At 35.6% G+C, this 22553-nt stretch overlaps 1 protein-coding gene across 2 annotated transcripts in view; it reads right to left on the bottom strand.

The window, feature by feature from the left end:
- BMP5 (bone morphogenetic protein 5) overlaps positions 1-21951 on the bottom strand; it is a 119177-nt gene extending 97226 nt beyond the window's left edge. For both annotated transcript variants that reach the window (XM_036120597.2, XM_036120598.2), the window contains exon 1: positions 20750-21951. In XM_036120597.2, the coding sequence (XP_035976490.1) occupies positions 20750-21239 (490 nt within the window). In that variant the 5' untranslated portion in view covers positions 21240-21951. The remainder of the gene's footprint in view (positions 1-20749) is intronic.
- Positions 21952-22553: the final 602 nt, after the last annotated feature.

The raw sequence follows: 22553 nt of genomic DNA, 5'->3' as shown, positions 1-22553 counted from the left end.
AGATAGCTAGAGTTGCAATTTCTAGAAAAGTAAAACAGGATTTTGTGACTCTCAAAATAGATTTAACCATACGTTTATGACTTTCCTTAACTATTTGCGTATCTGTTGCTGTACGAAAAGTAACTTCTCAAAATTAAAATTTATAAAAATTATTCTTTGATCAAGTAGGAGTGAAAACAAATTGACAAAAATAACTATACTGCTGCCAACATAAATATAGTTTTTTAAAAAAATCATTTGCAGAAGGCTTGAAAACAGAAACTCTAATGTTATTTCTCATGTCTTTGACCAATATGTTGATATTGGTCAGTATTTTTCTTTATTTTCATTTCAAAAAATGCATTAATATGATTTACAAATGTTAATTTAGTACCTCTTTTCTTATACTGTAATCTTAAATTATTTTATTGGCAAACATACATATATATGAATATGTGTATATATATGTCATTCAATAAAAAAAGTTTTACTATATTTTTGTGGTTTTATTTTACTGGATTAATTTCATGATTATTATTGAAAATAATTTGTCACATAGAGAAGCAAGATGTTAAAATGATCTATTCTGAGTGTCTAGTATTCTAGGTATGCCATCAACTAAGATTATGTAATTTATTGAATTCACAGATTCCCTGATACTAAATCATCCTTTCATTTCTAGGATCAAGCTAAACTGGTAAAGATAAATGACTATTTGAAGTTACATTTAATTTCATGTTGCAAGTACTTTAATTAAGATTTTGCCACAGGATTTTCAAATTTGATTTGCAAGTAATTTTAATTAAGATTTCTGCCATGCAGTAAATGATCTCTTTTTCCTATTTTCTTATCCAAGTGTGCTAATTTATTACAAATTTCTAGGTAGCCATGTTTTTAGCATTCTGGGCCAGTTTATGCAGCATTCACTTTCTATTTCATTTTTTTTACCCCTCCACAAATGACAAAACTTCAAAACTTTGAAAAAATAATGTTTTGATCAAACTTTTAATAATTACCAATGTTGGTTACTTATTCATGTTTCTCAATTGCTGAGGTATGTCATTAAGATTTTCAGCTTATTAGCATAGAGTTAATGTAGTAATCTATAAAGTGTTAAATCAATATTTATAATTATATATCATTTCTCTTTGTATTTTCTTTTCTTACTATTTTGCGAATATTTGCCAGAAGCTTGTTGATTATTTGGTCTTCTGAATTAACAGCTCTTAGATGAATTACTTCTACAGTTTGTTTTCTCATTCAGTAAATTTTGTTTTTATTTCTGTATGTCACCTTTTTAGGATTTATGGGGTATATTGAATAGAATGCTTAATTTTTTTTTATAGATTTTATTTATTTATTTGAGAGAGAGTGAGCAAGAGAGAGAGCAGGAGTAGGGGCAGAGGGAGAGGGAGAAGCAGACTCCTCGCTGAGCAGGGAGACCGACATGGGGCTCCAACTCAAAGACACTGGGATCATGACTGAGCCACCCAGGTACCTCTAGAATGCTTAATTTATTTATCTATATTTATTTCCATTTTTTCTTTTAGGACACAAGCTCGGAAGGCATGAATTTATCACAGAGTTTAGCTTTGGCAACCACTGTTATGTTTTGATAAGTTTTCATGTATTATGGCATTTTCTAAATCTTATTCCTTAATCATTTAACTTCTCTCTTAATTTAGCCCAAAGATTTATTTTTTGAAAAGTTATTCTATATTTTATGAATATTTAATTATAAAATATAACATATGAAATGCCTACCTCTTTGCGATTTTTAAGTAAGCTCTACACCCAATATGGGACTTGAACTCAGGATCAAGAGTCTCATGCTCTACAGACCGAGGCAACCAGGAGTCCCCTGTAATTTACTTTTACAAAGGAAACATGCTAGTGGGTCTATGGCTTTTGGCAAACGCAGAGTTCTATGACTGCCGCCACAATCAAAACACAGAATGGTTCCATCACTGCTTCTCAGCTCCATTAGTAGTCAATTCCTTGCCTACCTTTAATCCATGGCAAACACTCATCTGTTCCCCATCTCCAGAGTTTTGCTTTATCTAGAATTTCATATAAGGAAATCATACAACATGTAGCCTTTGGGGTCTGATATGTCTCACTTAGCAAAATGTATTTTAGATTTAACTGTTTTAGCATATATCAATAGTTCTTTTTATTGTTGCGAATTTCATTGAATGGATATACCACTATTTGTTTAACCATTCAGCTATTGAAGGACAATTAATTCTTTCTGCTTTGGGTAATTATGACTAGAGCTTCTATAAGCATTTATGTACAGGTTTTTGTGTGACCTAAGATAATATTGCTCTAGGGTAAATATCTAGAAGTGAGATTTCTGGGTCACAATGGCAAGTGTATGTGTAATATACAAGAAACTCACGATTTTTTTAAAGTGCCTGTATCATTTTGCATTCTTACCAACAATTTATGAGAGCTCTATATCTTTGCCAGCACTGGTCGGTGTTTTGAGTTTTTATTTTTTTCCTTTTTCCATTTTAGCCATTTCTAGGACATGTAGTGGCATCTTACTGCAGTTTTAATTAGCATTTTCCTAATAACTGATGATGCTGAACATAGTTTTATGTGCTTCTGGATATCCATAACTTTTATATTTTAAAATTTATATATCATGTGATTAGCGATTTATCTAAACATTTCATGGAATCTCAAAAAATTGTATCTTTACACCATCTGACACATGTCAATATATTTCAAAGTGCAATCCTTGAGATATGTCAATTAATTCAACTTTATTAATTACATTATTCAGGTATATCATTACATTTGTGTGTGTGCTCTACTATGCAGTTTTAAATGTGTGGTAAGAGTTCATATTACAATTTTGTTTCTACCAACTTTTACTCATACTTCCAGAATTGGATGTTTTATGCATTTTGATTTCTCACTTTCCATATAAAGAACAGTGCTGAAGCTTGGTTGAGTTTTAGAGTTTGTGATCATAGTGACTGGTTCTGTTCCATGTCATTCATTGTCCCTGGAATTCTAGACTTGCTATCATAAAATTCTGACCCCTGCTTTCTTCTACTTGCACAGGTCTCAGACACTTTATTCTTTGATTCAGAATTTATCTAATTATTCGATTGTCACTTCAGTCGAGTTACTATTGCAGTTAGCACACTATCATATCTAAATTTGGATCTCTGTTTCTGAAATGTCTTTTAAAAGCTACACCATGTTACAGTATCAAAACTCAGAAAGTAAATCATGTATGATTGAAAACTTTTCAAAGCTAAGAGAGGTTGATAAAATGATGAACATGTATAATGAAGAAACCTGATTTAGAGACCAGATTTAGCTCTAACAAATACACAGATGTACCCTGGGACTTTTCCATAACCTCAGATGTCACTCTCAACCTGGAAGGTGCGAAAGAGGTTAAGGTGATGAAATTGGGTTGTGAATATACCACAATTATTGAGATCATTTAAATAACCGCGGATGACAAAAAAAGTGATTCTGAAATATCTTGGGCTTCTTCTAAGCAACGAAGGCTTAGACTCAAAAATCAAACTTGGTGTAGTGTTCCATGATTCATTATTTGCGTATAACACCCGGTGCTCCATGCAGAACGTGCCCTCTTTAATCAAAAACTAATGATGTCATGTATGGTGATTAACATAATAAAAAAAAATCAAACTTGGATACTAAACCGGGGGATGTAATTTGTGGCCAAATGTTGGCAATTGCTGTTGCATTAAAACATAATATGTGCACGTACTTAGTACTCATTCCCTCCAATCCCAAAAATGGGCCTTTAATGGAGTATAATCTATGAGATACTTAGGACACTTCAGCATTCCAATTGTTCTTAGGTCATATGTGTCTGCATGTTTTATAATTAAATTACAGAGCATTTGGGCATAAGTTTATTTAGATCAAATCCATTTGCTCAGCTGATTTTAATTCTTAAACTGTGTCTCCTCGAAGACCATGAATTCCCCATTCTTCTTAATTTCTATTTCAGTAATCTGCCATGGCATGCCTTCGAGCAATTCTTTCTAAAATGGAATGTGGGAGATATATTTTACAAACTCTTAAGTATTTGAAAATGTTTTTATGTGACTATTATATGCAAAAGACCAGTTAGGGGAAAAGTAAGAAATCAAGCATAAAAATGGGGAAAAGGTGAATAATTATTAAATATCCTGTCACAGGAGGGATTTCTAAGCATAAGCAACCATGAAATAAGGCAAATTAAAAAAAATGAACAAAAATAGCATAAAACTTCCCAAAGAGAAAATATAAGTGGCTAACAAACATATAAAAAATCAATCTCAGAAGAAATACAAATTTTAAAAAAACATAAGTTTTAGATTATTAAGAGTGTAAATATATCATATTTAATTTAGGTTTCAGTTTGATAAAATAGCATTAGCATTTACTTGCTGGTGCACGTATTAAAAAAACAAATTTGCTAAAACACAACTTAGTAATATATTTCAGGAGATTTAAAAAATCATAGTACTTTTCATTTGAATGATTCATTTTCTAAGAACATATTTTAAGGAAATGATCAGAAAGTGTAGCAATGTTTACAAAACTTATATATACAGATAAACATTGCAACAGAATATATGATAGTAAAAACTGGAAAAATTGCATGCCCTGTAATAAAAGAATGTTTATATAAATGGTGAATTATTGAGGTGAAATCATATTTGTCATCAAAAATGTGCTCACAAAGAGCAAATGAACAAATGAGAAAAATCATATACTAAAAAATCAAGAAAAACTAAGGGCCCAGAAATAAATCCATGCCTATTTGGTCAATTAATCTATGACAAAGAGGCAAGAATATACAATGTGAAAAAGACAGTCTGTTCAATAAATGGCTCTGGGAAAACTGGACAGCTACATGCAAAAGAATGAAACTGGGCCGTTTTCTTACACTATACACAAAAATAAACTCAAAATTAATTAAAGATCTAAAATGTGAGACCTGAAACCATAAAACTCCTAAAAGAAAACATACGCAGTAGTCTCTTGGACATCAGCCTTAGCAACATATTTATGAATATGTTTCCTCAGGCAAGGGAAACAAAACCAAAAATAAACTATTGGGACTTCACCAAAATAAAAATGTTTTACACAGCTATGGAAACCACCCAGAAAACAAAAAGGCAACCTACAAAATGGGAGAAGAGATTTGCAAATGATTTATCCAATAAGAGGTTAACATCTAAAATATGTAACTGAACATAATAAAAAAATAAAATATGTAAAGAATTTATACAACTCAACACCAAAAAACCACAAATAATCCAAATAAAAATGGGCAGACGACCTGCACAGACATTTTTCCAAAGAAGACCTACAGATGGCCAACAGATATATGAAAAGATGATCAACATCACTCAGCATCAGGGAAATGCAAATCAAAACCACAATGAGGGCGCCTGGGTGGCTCAGTCGTTAAGCGTCTGCCTTCGGCTCAGGTCATGATCCCAGGGTCCTGGGATCGAGCCCCACATCGGGCTCCCTGTTCGGCGGGAAGCCTGCTTCTCCCTCTCCCACTCCCCCTGCTTGTGTTCCTGCTCTCGCTCTCTCTCTCTCTGTCAAATAAATTAATTAAAATCTTTAAAAAAAAAAAAAAAAACCACAATGAGGTATCATCTCACACCTGTCAGAATGGCTAGTATCAAAAAGACAAGGAATAAAACCTATTGGTGAGGATGTTGAGAAAAGGGAACCCTGGTGCTCTGTTGGTGGGAATGTAATTGGTGTAACTACTATGGAAAACAGCATGGAGGTTCCCCCAAAAATTAAAAATGAAAACACCAAATGATCCAGTAGTTCCACACTGGGTACTTATTCAAAGAAAATGCAAACACTAATTCAAAAAAATATACGCTCTCCTATGTTCATTGCAGCATTATTTACAATAGCCAAGATATGGAAGCAACCTAAGTGTCCATCGACAGATGAATGGATAAAGAAGATGTGCTATATTACTCAGCCACACAAAAGAATGAGATCTTGCTACTTATGACAACATGGCTAGGCCTAGAGGGTATTATGCTAAGTGAAATAAGACAGAGAAAGACAAATACCATATGATTTCACTTATATGTGGAATCTAAAAAACAAAACAAACAGATTCAAAAATACAGAAAACAAATTGGTGGTTGCCAAAGGAGAGAGGTGTGGGGGGGATAGGTGAAATAGGTGAGGGGATTAAGAGGTACAAGCTACCAGTTATAAAATAACCAAGTCAAGGGAGATGAAAAATATAGCACAGGGAACACAGTCAATAATATTGTAATAACTATGTATGTTGACAGAAAGTAACTGCACTTATTGTAGTGAGCATTGCATAATGTAATAGAATTGTCAATCACTATATCCTATACCTGAAACTAATATAACAGTGTATATTAGTGATACTTAAATGGTAAAAAAAAAAAAATTAAGAATAAAGAGTACAACACATTATATAAACATTGTTCAACCTGATGAAAAAGATGTATTTTTAAAGTATAGAAGGAAATATATATAAAAGTATGAACAATGGTTGGTTCTAGACAGTGGAATTAAAATGTTTTTCTTGCTTTTTTTCAATTTGGATATAAAGTAACCACAGTGTCAATAAATTATATGATCTTAATGCTCTGCTTGCTTTATCTCCAAAATGGCTTTTATAAACTAGTATTTCCACATGGAAGAGTATTTCTCAGAGTGAGTTCTCCATAATTCTAGGCACCCATGGTGCTCAGTTAGGTGAGTCTCAGAGTGCAATGTGCATGTGAAACCATATGAGCATATGGTTCATAATCTTTGCAGAGATTCACAATGCTCATCAGCATAATAAAGATACTGAGACGTTTCCTCTTGGAAATATCAAAATCAATTTAATTACTGTCTCTCAGCACAATCCAAACTTATTTGACTATAAAATTTCAGATAACAACTCTTAAGAAGACGTGGCAATGCTCTCAATGAAATACACTTAAGAGGGCCACCTGCGTGGCTCAGTCAGTTAAGCAGCAGACTCTTAATTTTGGCTCAGGTCATGATTTCATGGGTGGTGAGATCCAGCCCTGCATGGGGCTCCGGGCAGAGCGGCGAGTCTGCTTGAGGATTCTCTCCCTCTGCCCCTCCCCCACTCACGCGCATGCTCTCTCTCTCAAGTAAATAAATCTTTAAAAAAAAAAAGTACACTTTAGGAAATTCGGATTGTGATTGAAGTGCCCAAGAGATTTAAGTAATTATGACTTAGCATGTGCTTTAATTATTATGTGTCAATGAAAGTTGAATTAAAATTAAATATGATTTTGACCTATTCATAAGCAATAATTTTATCATATGTCTTCCTAAGTAATCAGTCTAAATAATTAAAAATCAAATACTGATACTATTGATATTTCTTATATTACAATCCATAGATTGTGTAGGTGTGGTTAGGTAAAGGCAAATAGAGAAAGAGATAAAGAAACAGAATTGTTACAAAGTAGCAGGTGACATCCTAAATGCTCATCTTTACTCTGCAGCTAACTCTTGGCTTGCTTTGCAAAGCAGAGGTTAATGCTCAGGAGTTTAGGTACAGGTTGATATGTTAGCTATGATATCTGCTTTTTATAGTTCCTCTTGACTTTCCTTGCTTGGAATGATTGCTGAGGAGAGCTGAAAATGAATTGTCTTCAAGAACTTTATCATTTCGCTTTGAGAAATGTTGTCAACCCCAAAATATTTCCTTTTGGAAAAAAAAATTAATTATCCCAAGGCCTTAGCCTCTAATTCATAATACACCCAAGGAGCTGAAAGAATATATTTAGCTTTCACTTGATACGGGGGAAATGAGTGAGTTATGTGAAAGGAGCTCACTTTACACATGCCAGAGAGAGGGTTATAGCTGCTACAGATCAAGAGATGTGTATGAGCTGTGGAGGGTCCAGCATTGTGTAGAACACAGAGGGGATGTCAGCTGTAACTAGTTGGATGAAGCAGAGGCCAGAGTTCTACCTTCAGCAAGAGGAATTTCCTAATCTGTAGGTTGTAGGGGGTCCTGCGGCCCAAACTTCCACTTTAGCAGGTTTCTCATGAGATTCTCCAGCCAATAATTAGGTAGGCCAAGGATATTCATCCGAGGCTAGAGGACAGCATGCTCGAGGGGCCTCGATACTGGCCAGCAAGTTGGTAGCTGCCCAGCATCCAAATCAACCACTATTGGTTTGCTCCAATCTCCAACCTCAGCTTTTGAGGTCTTTTACTGTTTGTAACTTTGAGGTTCTGCCGCTCTTCCATTTTGCTAAACATCACTCCTCTTCATGTCAAGTCTATCTTTTGAAGTTGGGAATCAACACAGATTACTTTTCCTTCCCTCAGCTGGTTGCAGGCCCCAGGGTCAGTACTGTTGGTGTTGCAAAGAGCTTCCTGCCCCTCTGCCTGTGAGTAGTGTGAATATTTGCCTTCTTCAAAAGGCCACGGCCTCCCAGTTCAGAGGAAGGCCTGTAAGAGCCCAACTCCAGGGATAAGACTCTTGGTAAGCTCACTATTTAGCAATTTTTCCCTAAAATATGAAGAATGGCTAATGAAGTGAAAATATTTCAGTACAAGAAGTGATGGGGAAATACATAGAACTTTACAAAGAGGTTAAACAATGTCCCAATCACAGCCTTCCCAATTGCATTCACAAAGGCGACCCGGCACAGCAGTGAAGAGCTTGGACTCTGAATCCAGTTCCTCCTCTTACAAGGTGTAACATCACTGGGTCTCACTTTCCTCATCTCTGAATGGATCATTTTGTGAGAGTCAAATGAGTGAACACTTGAAAGGCTGATAGCGCCCTGTCCTGTGCTTCATGAGCACTGGATACATGCTACCTATGGGAGACAGCAAATTCCAAGGAGAGCAGAAACCATGATCCGTCTTGAGTGCTTTTCCTCTTCTTAGTATTTCACTTGGAGAATCTGGTGTTTTGTGGATTGATAATAACAGTGATGGCGGGTCAGCAGACTTGGATTTGTGTTTTGTGAAAATATTTACTCCCCAGGCACAGCAGCCTGATGGTGAAGAGTAACCTACTAGTAAAATATTAGGCCATTTTCCCCCACAGTCACTTCAAACGTGAAGCAATAATTGCCTAATGCCTAATATCCTGAGTAAATTCAAAGCAACCTAATCAAAGAGGTCTTTATACCAATTCTTGGAACACTCTACCAGTTTTGACTTTATAAAATGTGTCTCCACTGACTCGGAGTATCACTCGAATCCACATCATGTTCAGTGTGTACAGTAACAAAGTAAACACTGGACACAACCTTGTTAGCACACAAATGAAGAAGTGAGGTAAGGTCAGGGGTTGAGATGAAGGCCAGATCAAACAACTTCGTTTTGAAAAAGTGTATGACATTTTGCCCTTCTTTCCTCAGTACAACACAAATAAACAATGAGTGTTTAAGCCAAACGTATGCTCTGGAATGTGCAGTAAGCAAACAGTGCTTTTAGATACTACCTTTAAAATCACTGGAACCTCCATACGAATAAAAAACCCCACAGCTACAAACACAGGTTTCTGAAAGAGCCCCTAAGCTTTGCTGAAGCGTGGTTCTACCTTTGTTCTTTGCCTTTTGGACTAACAGTCTTCCTAAGGTTCTGTTTGCTGGTAATGGGCTCTTATTTATTTATTTTAAATTCATTTAAAGGGATTGAGATTTGAAAAATATTTTCCCTATACCCAGAAGGTTCATTGTACCTGGTTACTTAAATAACAAAACACATTCTTGCAAATAATGCTGGTGAGTGCTTTTAATTGTACATGGTGCTGGAATTTTTGTGTGGATTTTTTCAAAGTATGTGACATTGAGCAAAAAAATCCTGGCACAAGAACCAGGGATTCTGGGCCTAGACCTCGCTTCTCTTGCCTTGTGATGTTGGCAGTAAAACAGGCACAGTCTTTCGCACAGTGCCTGGTCCCTAGTAGGTAATCAGCTTCTATTTGTCAAATGACTGAATGAATGACCTTTCAGAGCTCTAGTTTTCAGAGCTGTAGACTGTGGAATCATATCTACTTCCGCGAGTGCTAGACACTGAAGCGAGGCAGATAAAACCACGTAAGGTACATAAAGATGCTTTCCAGAAGTATAAACCATTATCGTCACTGCGATTAAAAATTACACATTTTTTGGGAGTAGGTTACCAAGCTAAAGAGTAGTAGCCAGACAGATCACGGTTCCAGTACAGATTCTGCCATTTACCAGTTGGGTGACCTTTGTAAGTTATTGAATCTCTGATCACGTCTCAATTTTCACATCAACAAAATAGGAGAAGAAAAATATTTATGCATACAATTGAGATGCAAATTAATTGACATAATGTATGCAAATTGCTCAGTCCAGTTTCTGGCATAGGGATTATGTTTATTGTTGCTTTCGTTGCTTTAATTACTACTGCTACAACTAGACCATAATTTAAATGATGTGTATGTGACAATGTCCTATACTTTAAATGTATCACAGGCACACACAACAGAATGATAATGATTTGCTTAATTCCGGTAAGTTCTCCCTCAGAGTAATTGATAACAGTAGAATGATAACTGCTTTGACACAGCAATGTAGAAGAGAAACATCTTACATGTTGATTTGAATAGGTCAATATATATATATATATATATATATATATATATATATATATATATATACACACACACATATAGTTAGAATCCATATTTTATTTTAAGAACTTTACTCATCACAATGAAATATTTAGCCAAGATAATCTTTCAGCATGCTATCAAATCATGAAAAAAAACCCAGTAAATTCATATTTTCCCACTCAATGTATTATAAAATATCAAAAGTCAATGTGATGGCTTTACAATATGGATACTGTAAACATGTATGCCTCTTGTTCAACTTTTCAGATCAAACCCGTAAGTTCCCATCCTGCTTCAAAATATTGTAACACAAAGCAATTCAAGAAAGTAATAAAAAGATGTGACTGTCATCTGCAAAAACAAAACAAAACAAAAAACAGCCCAGTCTAGGAAAGTCAAAATACTTAAGGCTAAATGGTATTAAATAGAAACAAAGTTATAATGATAATACAAATAGTAATAAGAACTGCCACAAATTAGAAAAACATACATTCAAACACGATTTGAGTTACACACAATACAAAAATTTCCTGGATTCCGTGATCATTTGAACAGAGCAGCTTTTCTATTTAGAGTTCAGGAGCTTATTCACCAAGATTTTCATCATAAATCAACTTTTTAAAATATTAAAACTAAAAAAATAAGTTGACTTATGAAAATAAGCATTAAAACTCCTCGAGACTTTTTTCCTTCTTTCAAAGGGTCTTTTAGAGAGTGCCTATGCCTTCGCAACCAAATATTTTCTAATTGTATATTATTACTTCGGCCTGCAATCAGTGTGCCCTTCCCCATAACAGACAAGGAAATAGAACAGGTAATATCTGGAACTAAGGTAACATGGAAAGCACCTTTCAGCGGTACATCACGGAAACTGCTGCCCCTGGGCGCTCAAAGGGAAGCCCCACAGTTACCTATAGGCTCTGTCGAGGACTGGTTTTTTTTTTCCCAGGACACCCTGATGAGGAAATATAAACCACCAACAGCCCAACTCCGAGACAGAGTCAGGGAAATTCAAGGGTTCATTTTCTTTTGGGTAGAGGAAAAGTCATGTGCATAATGTTCCGCAATTTCAGCAAGGATTTACTTGTCCAAGACTGGCGGACGGGGTGTCGATCTCCTCCGACACAAGAACACCATAGGTTCTACTCTAGTAGAAGCAGTTGTCGTAGGAGTGGTGGCTGTGAATTGAGCACTTCTCTCATGAAGGTTTACGGTCTTTAACCTTACCTCATTGAGGACACTTCTGTATTAGGATCTCCACTTGACAGAGGAAGGCAACAGTTCCAGTAAAAGGGACACAATTTGCTCAAGGATATGCAGCTGTATGCAAAGCTGTTATCCGAAAAGCCCTATGCTTACACCCTACTGAGATAGTCAAAGAACTGAATAATCCCTCTTCCCTCTGAGCACAGAAAACTTCTACAAGACATGAACCCTAAAGCCGATTTCATTGCCAACCAGACCTTCCTGCTTCCCCACTAAATGCGTCTTCAGTGCCCGCATCAAGGTCATTTGTAGAGGAAGCTACACAGTTTCCAAGTTGAACCCTCTCTTCCGCTGCTTGTGATAATTACAGATGTAAAATCGGGTTAAAATCACCACCCTTAGCACTTTGAAGGGGAACGTAGACGATACTGGAAAGGGGCCCTTCTCCTGTGTGCTTGTGTGTGATTCAAGGGCAGTGGGGGGAAGGCTCTGGACCTCAAGGCTTAGCAGTCGGTTATTCATGAGAAGTAAACTGCAGCCATACCTGCTCCTCCAGTAAATTCTGCCTCGCTGAGTCCCAAGAACACTGCCCGAGGAAAGGACAGGTAGCAAAGAACAACAATAATCCCAATTTGCCTCATCCTAACATTATTTCTGCCTGCAACATTAACTGTGGAGGAGACGTCTGATTCCACTCAGAATTCAAAACGCTTTAACACGTAGTCATGGGTCTTTTCAGGAAGAAAGACACAGGATTGAGAACAAGCAGACCTAAAGATTGAAAAAATAGACTGCTCTTGGTATTTGCTCTGCATATTTGCATGTGCTGGTGCTTTCTACACTGAGTTTTCTGGTTGGCAATTGTAGTCCACTGTTTGTCCTGGGATCTGCAAGTGCTACTTCTCCCCGGATTTTTGTTTTTTTGTTGTTAATTTCAGTTTGCTCTAAAATAGTTTTAATATGGCACATGAAATTACTGATCCATATACGATCTAAGAATTTTTTCAGCATGTCATGCCTATTTTGTCACTTCACTAACTTGTGAAGTTATTAACTCCCACACTAAATCATGATTATCTCTTGAATTTTATAATAAATTAGCAGGACAAAGAAGGTTCACATATATGTGCACATACATATACATACACAGACATATAATTAACTTGCACTGAAACTGAAGTGATTCTAGAACTTCCATTGACTAAACACCTAATATTCATTTACCCATTTGTGCCAAATATCTTCAGTTTGTGCCTCAAGATCCACTCTCCACCTTTCTCTCCTCTGCTCTCAGCACCAGGAAGCGGACTTTCATGAGCTCCACCAGTAGGCTCCATCACCCTGTGGCTTTCGGTGCCAAAGGGAACATGGCAGAAAAGTAGGGGCTGAGTATTTAGTCCTTGGTTGCCTTCCCTGCTGAGTATTTAGAGGTTGGCTGCCTGGCATCTCTCTCACAAAAGCCACAGTTCCTGTCAGAATACCTTCCCCATGCAGCTCTCCTCTGAGTTTTCTGGTAACTGTTTCTATTCCCTGCCCAGAAGTACTGAAGGAAGGCTCCTCTGCTCTTCCAGGTGCTGCATTATCCCATTTTGCCAGAAAGCTCTGCCCAGGACATCATAAACCTTACAACATTAGGTAAACTCTCCTCAGATGATTCAGCTTGCACATGCTATGTCTCTTTCCTTCTGAGACACTGATACACCCCTGGGGATAAAAAGGGGATGAATAGGGCATGGTTCCTGCTGTCACAACATGTAATCAAATACATAGGGCTGGCTTCTCTGGTGTGTGACCTGGGCAGTTGCACGGGCCCCGCACTCAGAAGGACCTCATGCTTGAGCTTATACTCTGCTTCCTCTAGGTTGGAATTCTTGATCATTTTTGAACAAGAGGCCCCACAAACTATTTAGCCACTCTTGCTGATGCAGCGCAGCCTTTGGAGACGTGCAACGCTAGTAACAATAACAGCTATTTGCTGAGGGCTCACTATGTCCCAACTGCTATTCTTAAATTTATATGCATATTCACTCATTTCATCCTCTCCACACCCAATGAGGAAGACATGCTTATTATTGGCATTTTTTAGATAAGGGACCAGGGGCACAGGGAGAATTTAAGTAACTTGCCCAAGGTCACATTGCTAGAAAGTGTAGGATATGAGATTCCAATCCAGGCATTCTACTGCTTCTGCCATGGAAACAGAAAGGAACACAATCAGGTTGAATCTATAATTAAACCTTAAAGCCACGTGAGCAGTAATATACCATGGACTTAAGACTGGCAATAACAGTGTCTCCTACATAGGAAGGCTAATCACAAAGTTACAATAGGGACAGAAAACCTGTGCAGAGCAAATAAAACTGAATTTCTCATATCATACAGTGTAAGAATAGCTGACGGTGTTTGTAAATGTTAATAAATCTTTTGATTTTGACCAGTCTCTTAGTTCTGAATAAAATCTAAATGAGACTTGCATCTGTTTATCTTGCCTTTCTCAAACTATTTTCTTTATTCCTAACAACTCCGGGGAAGCTGGGAAACAGCAAGAACAATAAAAGTTATTTACTTCCAGAAAGAAGTTAAATAAACACAGTATCTAAGAGTTAATTTAATTAGATTCACTTATTTCTAATTTACAGTTGTTTCTTCTACTGCAAGGACCAACACTTTGCTGCTCATTAAAAGAAAAATGAAAGGCCACATCATCATGAAGACAGGGATCTTCACCATCTTAGAAATTATAAAATAGCACATACCCTAGTTCAGTCTCTATACCAACCAAATTATTTAAAATCATATAAGGTCTTGGTTTTTAACTTTTATGTAATGTTTACACAACTCACTACCTTCCTCTCCTTGGTTATGGAGGGTTGTTGTCATTTTCCTTTCTCCCCAAACCACTAGAGATCCTTCTGACTAATCAGAGATGGGTTTTTTTCCTTCATATTAAACATTACACACTTTAATAGATTTTGTTTCCAATTTCTTAGGTATAATTTTACCACAATCATTTAGACAAGACTCCTACAAGTCAGGGGTGACTACCGATTACATGGACTCTTATGGGTAAGACATCTCTGAGAAAGGCAGGTAAATACTCCAATTATTATTTTTACCTTCCTCTCACAACTTTAAGATCCACAACTGGATCTTACACATCCCAATCTGGCATCAAAAATCACAACAGATCTCCTTTTCCCCAAATAAAGGAGCCATTTGTCAGCGCTGACTGGTACATTTTAAAGGACATCTCAGCCAAGGGTATTATTTTAAGAGATGAGCAAATGGGGAAACCCCACAGCCCAGCCAATAAAATATGAACTTAAGGTGCAAAGAAGCACTCATAAATATGACTTAGAACAAGGGATTCATTGTTTGGCTCCAACCCTTTCAGAGGCTTCTCTGATCTCAGCCCCTCTCTGTGTGTCAGGGAAGCCTCTTCCTTTAACCTGTGGTTTTTTCAAGCTGAGCCACTACATTATTTATGACTGTAAATGTGAGTAGCCCGTCTGTACGCTCCTTGTACACACACACACACACACACACACACACACACAGCCCCCCTCCCTTTTCCCCACTTTGGTATTTTAGTGTGGAAGGATGAAAGGGTTTTCCCCTGGAGCTGATGTGGTTGGGATGTGGAATTAGCTGCTGTGTCAGTATGAGGTAGACTGAGGATTTCCCAACACATCCTCTACCTGCACACCCAAAGACCAGCCTCGGATGACTCATTTCGTTCATTTTCTTTCTTCCAAGGGCCTTTTTAAAAAAATATATTTTATTTCTTTCTCTGTCTCATCCTCATTGTTCTCTGCTCTTGTTCTTTTTATCCTCCCTCATCCTCTCTTCTCAACTTAAAAAAAAGGAAATAATCTCTTCACAGATGTGACATGAGTGTGAAATAAAAATAAGGTAAGCTAAAGTGTTTTATAAACTAACAGAGGATTGCATTTTTTCTTAGTGTTATTTTTGTTCAGTATTGCAGTTCTTTTTTTTTCTTACTTTCCCTTAAATTTCCCCTTTTAAATTTTAATTATGTAATAAAATAGGGAAGGCAAAAACAATTAAGTTCTGTCAATGGGATCCTCAGGGAGAGGTGAGGAGGCAAAGAAGAATGGGATGGTGGAGAAACAATTCCAGGGGATGGCAACAGCCAGAGAAGTTCTGATGCCCTGGGGAGCTTTTCCCCTGATGGGTGGAGGCTGCAATTGGCACATCATAACCTTTTCCTTCTCAACTCCAGAGAAACAGGAGACTGCACCTAAATGATCAAGCTGTAACTAATTGATTTTCAGCTAATCTCAGCCTCCAGCTATGAAGAAACAAGGACCAAAGGCAGACCCCAGGAAGGGGTGGGGACAGTAAGGAGAGGGGTGCCAAGAAAGCCTGGAGGTAGAGAGACCATCAAATTAAAGAGGAAAGGCCAAGTAATGTGAGGGGAGGAAGTGGGAGAGGGAGGCAATATTGAAAAAATGGAAGAATGAAAGGAGGGAACTGGAGGTGGTGGGTGAGGCAGCCCTAAGCCCTCTGCGTTTATATTATCATACCTTCACAGTTCCAGCTGTTACTTCTGAATAAACTTTTACAACTGGCTATTTGTGAGTGACCATTAAGATGAGCAAAAAGCTTTTAATTAAACTACATGATTATAGTTATCGCTGCAGCCATGCCCATCATTTGACAATAATGTGGCTTTAAAGAACAAGAATCCCTTGGGTCACATTCATGAACGCCAAGGGTTGTTGAAGAAGAGAGTAAAAAGATTTCCACCCTCAGCAACTTATTTTCTCTTCAAAAGTTAAAGGTGTTAAAGAAATATTGTCTTACCCAATATCAGCATTTGTTATTCCAGGCATATCCATGAATATGTACTATAATGGCTTTAGAGCATCTTGTCTCCTTTCCTATCACTGCCCCCCCCCAAAAAAAAATCTTGCATGTGTTTACAGGTAAGTTTATGTTACACAAGTGTTAATAACCCTGTTGGAGAGACTACACAGATAGGCATCTTTAGGTAGATCTGTGTATAAATTCCTCTCCACTGGGCACTTGAGTCAGCCAAAAGCAACAATAAATATCAATGATGTCTTTCAAACCTGTCAACTGAGAACATAAGCATTTTTTTCGTCTAGTACCAGGAGAGTTTAATGATTTGGGGAAGTAAGAGGAGAAGGGTTTAATTTAAAGTTTTGAAAGTATTTTTTTTCTATTTCCTATCTTAACGTGCTAAATATGTTGTTATAAAATATGAAAAAATCTAGGCATCACCTTCATGTACTTTCATGCTTTAGAATTAATGCATGTTCTTGAAATATATCTAAGAAGTTTTTGACTCCAAGCCAACTTGATGAGAATGATGAGAAACCATTAAAAAAAACCCAAAGTTTGTCTTTACCAGAGAAATACATGTAGACAAGGAATACTATGAAAGTAAATTTCCTGTGTTCACTGTTTTTTGTACTTTCCTCTAAAACATCTACAATGTTGTATCATTTTAATTGTACTATTGCCAAGTAATCAAACAAAAGTGCTTTCTAACTAAAAGATCTTAGAAATACACCACGTGTTTATCTTAATGTAAACAAGATTTACTTAAAATTGCAAGCAAGTTCCCTAATCTTCCCTTTTATTTGCATAGATATCTGATATATAAACTAACCCTTAATATTTTTGAAAAAGATGGCTAAAAAAGAAAAGATTTACCAGAAAGATATTTTTGTTCTCAACAAAATAACATGGTATTGACTGAGCAAAGATGCCTGGGATGGTCAACAGTTTTAGGGACAAAGCAGGAGAGTCAACCTGTAAGAGCTGGACACTAGGAGACTGACAAAAATTGGCCTAAAAATAATGAATCCAATAGAGTGGAAAGTTTCTCTTCACACAATAATTAATATTTGCCTCTTCAAAGTGCACAAATCACTAAAACAACTTAAGGGTCAAAATAAGGTGCTTGTTCTCATGTTTAGTTGTTTACATGGGCCTTAAGACAATTTATTCACATTTTATTTTTTTTTTTTAGGAAATATTCATCTATTTTTCATTTATGAACAAAAAATTAATCTCATCTGAAATTTTTAAAAATAGATATTTTGTTAAATGATTCGGAGTTTAAATTAATTTAATTCTTGATGAGCAAAACTAATGTTAGAAAAAATGTCTTTCTGAATGATAAGATAAAGAAAATCCATCATTTGACTTGAAAATGACACATATTTGCGTTAATATAAAGGATGCTACCATATCCTTTTAATGTAATTAAGCTTATTATGGGAACTGTCAACAGATTCTTTTCACATATTTAAATATCCAGGTGACTTCCTCAATACAAATCCCTTGCCTGTTGCTAATTTGATCATTTGCCCTTAGTCCCCACTATATACATACCTTTTAAGACACTAAAATAAATAAATAAATAAAATCCTCCTGAGTCTTATAAGAACATTAAAAAAAATACTATTTGTTAATGAATGATACATTAAGAACCACTGAAATTCTTAGTGCAGTTAATCATGATATTACACTTTTACCTTATTCTAAGTCTGCTTTGACTTATTTTATTATGGAAGAAATACAGAAGTTAAAGCCTTTTACTAAGTAGTGATTGGTTGTAAGCTTTGGATATATTAGAAGGCAAGGTCTAAGGATAAAATAAAATTGTGGTTCAATTTTCCTCAGAGACTACTTGGAAAAACTCAGTATCAGAATCAATTTGTCAGTAATTTCACATGAGACATTTAGTTTGGAATTATTAAATAAAGAAAAAATAATATGATTCATTAATGAGGATAAATCACTATTCAGCAGTTCAAGCATGATAAAAATAAATATCTCCTAAAGCTTATATCTGATATTGTTTCTCTAGAGTAAAATGAATAATTGTGCTTCATGGTATAGCTAGTAAACTGTTTTGTTGGTATAATCCAAACAATACAACCAAAATTTCATTGATTTAAAAATGTAAGTATTCTTTAATGATAAAAACAGTCCTAGAAGTCACTGAATAAAACTGTTTATTATTGTTTTTGGCTTTCTTATTTTGTGTAAATGTATAAAAAGTAATGGCACACAGATTCAAAAATCATACTTAATTCCTTTCTAAAACAAATACATTTCTTTTGTGAATGATCAAAATATTTGATTTCAATAAAATATATATTTTAGAACAGATTCGTGACTGAGTTATTGTTTTTTAAAGTACGTAACACATTCTGCCCTGTTAGATTTTAGGTGACCTGAACTAATTTTTTCAGTGATTTATTTTATGCATATGTAAATCCATGCTAGATTGAAATTCTTCTATTAGAATATTAAAACTCCTTTAAATTATTGAATAATGCTTTAGAAACTGCAACAAAGTAAAATATGCCATGAGCCACATAGCATACCACTTATACTAGGAAAAAGCAATCAAACTAATTTAGAACTAAGCCATATTTTAATGGCTTGAAAGTTCCAAATGAAACCTGTTAATTATATGTAGAAGAAAACGCCTCCAGGACACCTGATTAGGGCAACCAATGATGACTTACTAAAACTTAATAATGAGAGCTTTGTCTCTAGCAACATGAAATATGATTTATTAAGCACCTTATCCTTCATGCTGTGATTGCTAAGAGCAAATGAGCAGAGCATATTAAGCAACATGTTTTATAAAAGCATTCATGTACTTGAATTTGTTGTTATCTGACTTTTCAAAGACTATTTTCTTTGAGATATTATACAAGGAAGTTTTTAATTAAGTATAATAAAACATGTCAATTTTAAGTCAAAGCAGATTGCAGTTTTCAAACAAAGTTTTGAAAGTTCTTACATTAAAATGTTTCTAATTCTTTCAAGTTGATTAAATTTGTTCATAAAATTTGTCTTCAAAGCTAACTATATACCATTATTTTTTGAATGTCTGAAGATAGTGAATTTTCATCTTTAGCCTCTACTAAAACATTTTTTAAAACTACAGCCCTTGTGAAGTCTCTTTAAATTGGTAATTCCTTAATATTTTTGAGAGATGAAATATTGGGCACTAATTTACCATTTGATACTGTCAATATTTTAAAACTACCATGAAAGGACCAGCATTGAGTAAAACATAATTTAAAAAAAATTATTCTCTAATAATGCCGCTCATCAAAGAATTTTTCAATTCATTTCTTATCTTAAAGGAAAAGGAAAATTTCTTGCATAAGTAAAGACCATTATAGCATGCTTTATATTTCTCTTGCTTCTGGAAATAATCAAATGGGTATGATATCTTTTCATCATTAAGAAGTTAAGAAATGTTAGTTTGAAGCTTCTTTTCCAAAATATTTTTCACAGTTTCAGAATCTCTCCCTGAAAATCTTTGATAGTAATCTTTTACAGCATTATTTTATCTCAGTTAATTGCACGTTGATATTTTCACAGTAGCTGACTCGCCCAAATGAGAGTTTTTAGGTAGCATATAAACGTATACTTACATGTTTGTTAAGTTGCTAACAAAAAAATGTTTCAGAAAGTCACTTTAGTTTTCAATCTGCAAATGCTTGTTTCTTTTTTATTTGTATTATTATTTTTTTGCCCATAGCACAACTATCCTCATAAATTTTCCTTTTTTTTTGTAGACTATTGCCTGTTTATTCATACATTAAAGCAAGACTGAAATTTTAACAAGATCTAAAAGGACCCAAAACTACCCAACCGTAAGTGTTTAATTTTAGCTTTTTATATTTAAAAAATTAAATATATGTACCTGTGTGTATGACTTTGTTGCCTAAAGCAAAATCTTACAATCTTACATTGTATCAATGAAAGAAAGGAAACAGAAGCTAGAGAAGAGAGTTATAGAAAATGACTTTATATAAACATGACCACCTACCAGGCAGCTACTTTACTATTAGAAAAACTTCCACTTAGTAATAACACAGTTTAACAAATAAAAGAACAACATACCTAAATTGACAAAGCTCATGACCATGTCAGCATCATTCAGAAAGTTGGTATCCTGTAGGCTGGCTAGAGGTGGGCTCTGGGTGGTGAGAGGAGTTGTTCGAGATAACTGTATGCGACGAGTGTACCCATTGGGAGAGGCTGGGTATCCCTTTCTTGCTCCTCTGGTCTCTCCTGCCAGGGATGCCCTCACTGAGTATTCCGACTCTTCGGGATTTTCTTCATTGGCCATAGCATTGTATAGGTCCAGCATAAAGAGAGGTGCAGAGGAAGCTTGCTTTCCAGGTGAAAATGGTCTGGGTCTATGAGGCAAACCCAAGATAGAGAGAATTTCCCTCTGTATTTCCCGTCTTTCGTGGTTCCGTAGTCTTCTATAAATAAAACTGGAGTGAACATGATTGTCTCCCAAACCTCCTTTTGCATAACCCACTAGAACCCAGCAGCTCCAGAGGAAACCCACAATACTCCTAAGTAGAAATACAGTCAGATGCATTTTTGTCCAAAAGCAGAAGTTGATATTTTTAGTCCTTCTTGTCCTCTTAAAAAAAAAAAAAAAATCTTAAGTTCCTAGGAGGTATGCTTTCCCAGTAGCTGAAAAAACAAATTTACCTATTCTTCATGACAGTGACATTTCTGAACATAACATCCTCACTGATTTTTCCTGTCCTATTTTAAATATTTGGGAATATGTCAAGAGTAGTTATTTCTAAGAAAGCTGAAACTTGGATTTCCAATTATCCACAGTTGGTAAGAGTTTTTCCTGCATTGATGTAGCAGAAGAAGGCTAATAGTATTTGATCAGATGACCTATGCATTCCTATATGGATTGATGCTAATCAGGCCTTTGGTATTTGAATCAACGAAAGTTGATCTTCTGATAAACTGTAGTTCCCAAAGTTATCTTCACTTGCTCTTGAGTTCTTCTCAACCCTTGAGCTCTTTCCAAGACAAATCCTGATTTCTGAATCACAGATCTATGCTGATCTGCACCTTGGTGTTGGAATATATATTTGTCCGGCAGCTTGGTGATAACTTTAACGTCTTTTGTGTCGTCTTAGTGTAAAATAAGACTCAAGGTTGTACTATTCAAGTAAATGTGTTTCCCTGAATTTACTTGAAAACCTTCCTGTAAGTCCATTCACTCCCTTTCTCCTTCTAACTGTTAATTCCACCTCCAGCAGGCACAAATATACCAGCCCTCTTCAAGGGAGATCTAAAGAGTAATGTAAGCACAACCCTGCTGGGAAAGAAGAGGCTTCTCATTGTAATTTGAAACTGGTAAAGCAAAAAGAACTTAACCCTTTTGCTACCAGAAAAGCCTTCATTTTCACAATTTTATAGCCAGGCATCTAACAGAGCACAGTGCATGGGGCATAGAAGTCCTGGGGGGGGGAAAGCCAGTTTGCAAGCAGCACACTGAAAATTTTGCCACCGGTTTTATATAGTACTCTTTTAGATCTTTCTTTGCATAGTACACATTTAATACACTTCTATAGTAAGTCTCAGGTTGTGGCTAAATTAACATATATCTCAGTTCTACATTTGAGGTTATTTCTAGCTTTTATGAGTTATTAAAATTTACTTTTTAAAAAAATAGAAGGGAGAGTTGTAAATTGAGGTTAATTTGTTGTTTCTTAATGACAGCCAGATCTTTTTAGAATAAAATACAGTAGAGAAGTAATCACCAGTAAATATATTCTAGCTCCCAAAGCAGTAGTTATAGTAATTTAATAATGGTGATGAGATAGCCCAGCTTTAATGATCTTTATATACAAAAATTTTAAACAGAAAAATATATTTCTATTTC

The sequence above is a fragment of the Halichoerus grypus genome, chromosome 9 (assembly GCF_964656455.1).
Source record: "Halichoerus grypus chromosome 9, mHalGry1.hap1.1, whole genome shotgun sequence".
NCBI classification, from domain to species: Eukaryota; Metazoa; Chordata; class Mammalia; order Carnivora; family Phocidae; genus Halichoerus; species Halichoerus grypus.
This window is presented reverse-complemented; position numbering and strand designations above follow the sequence as displayed.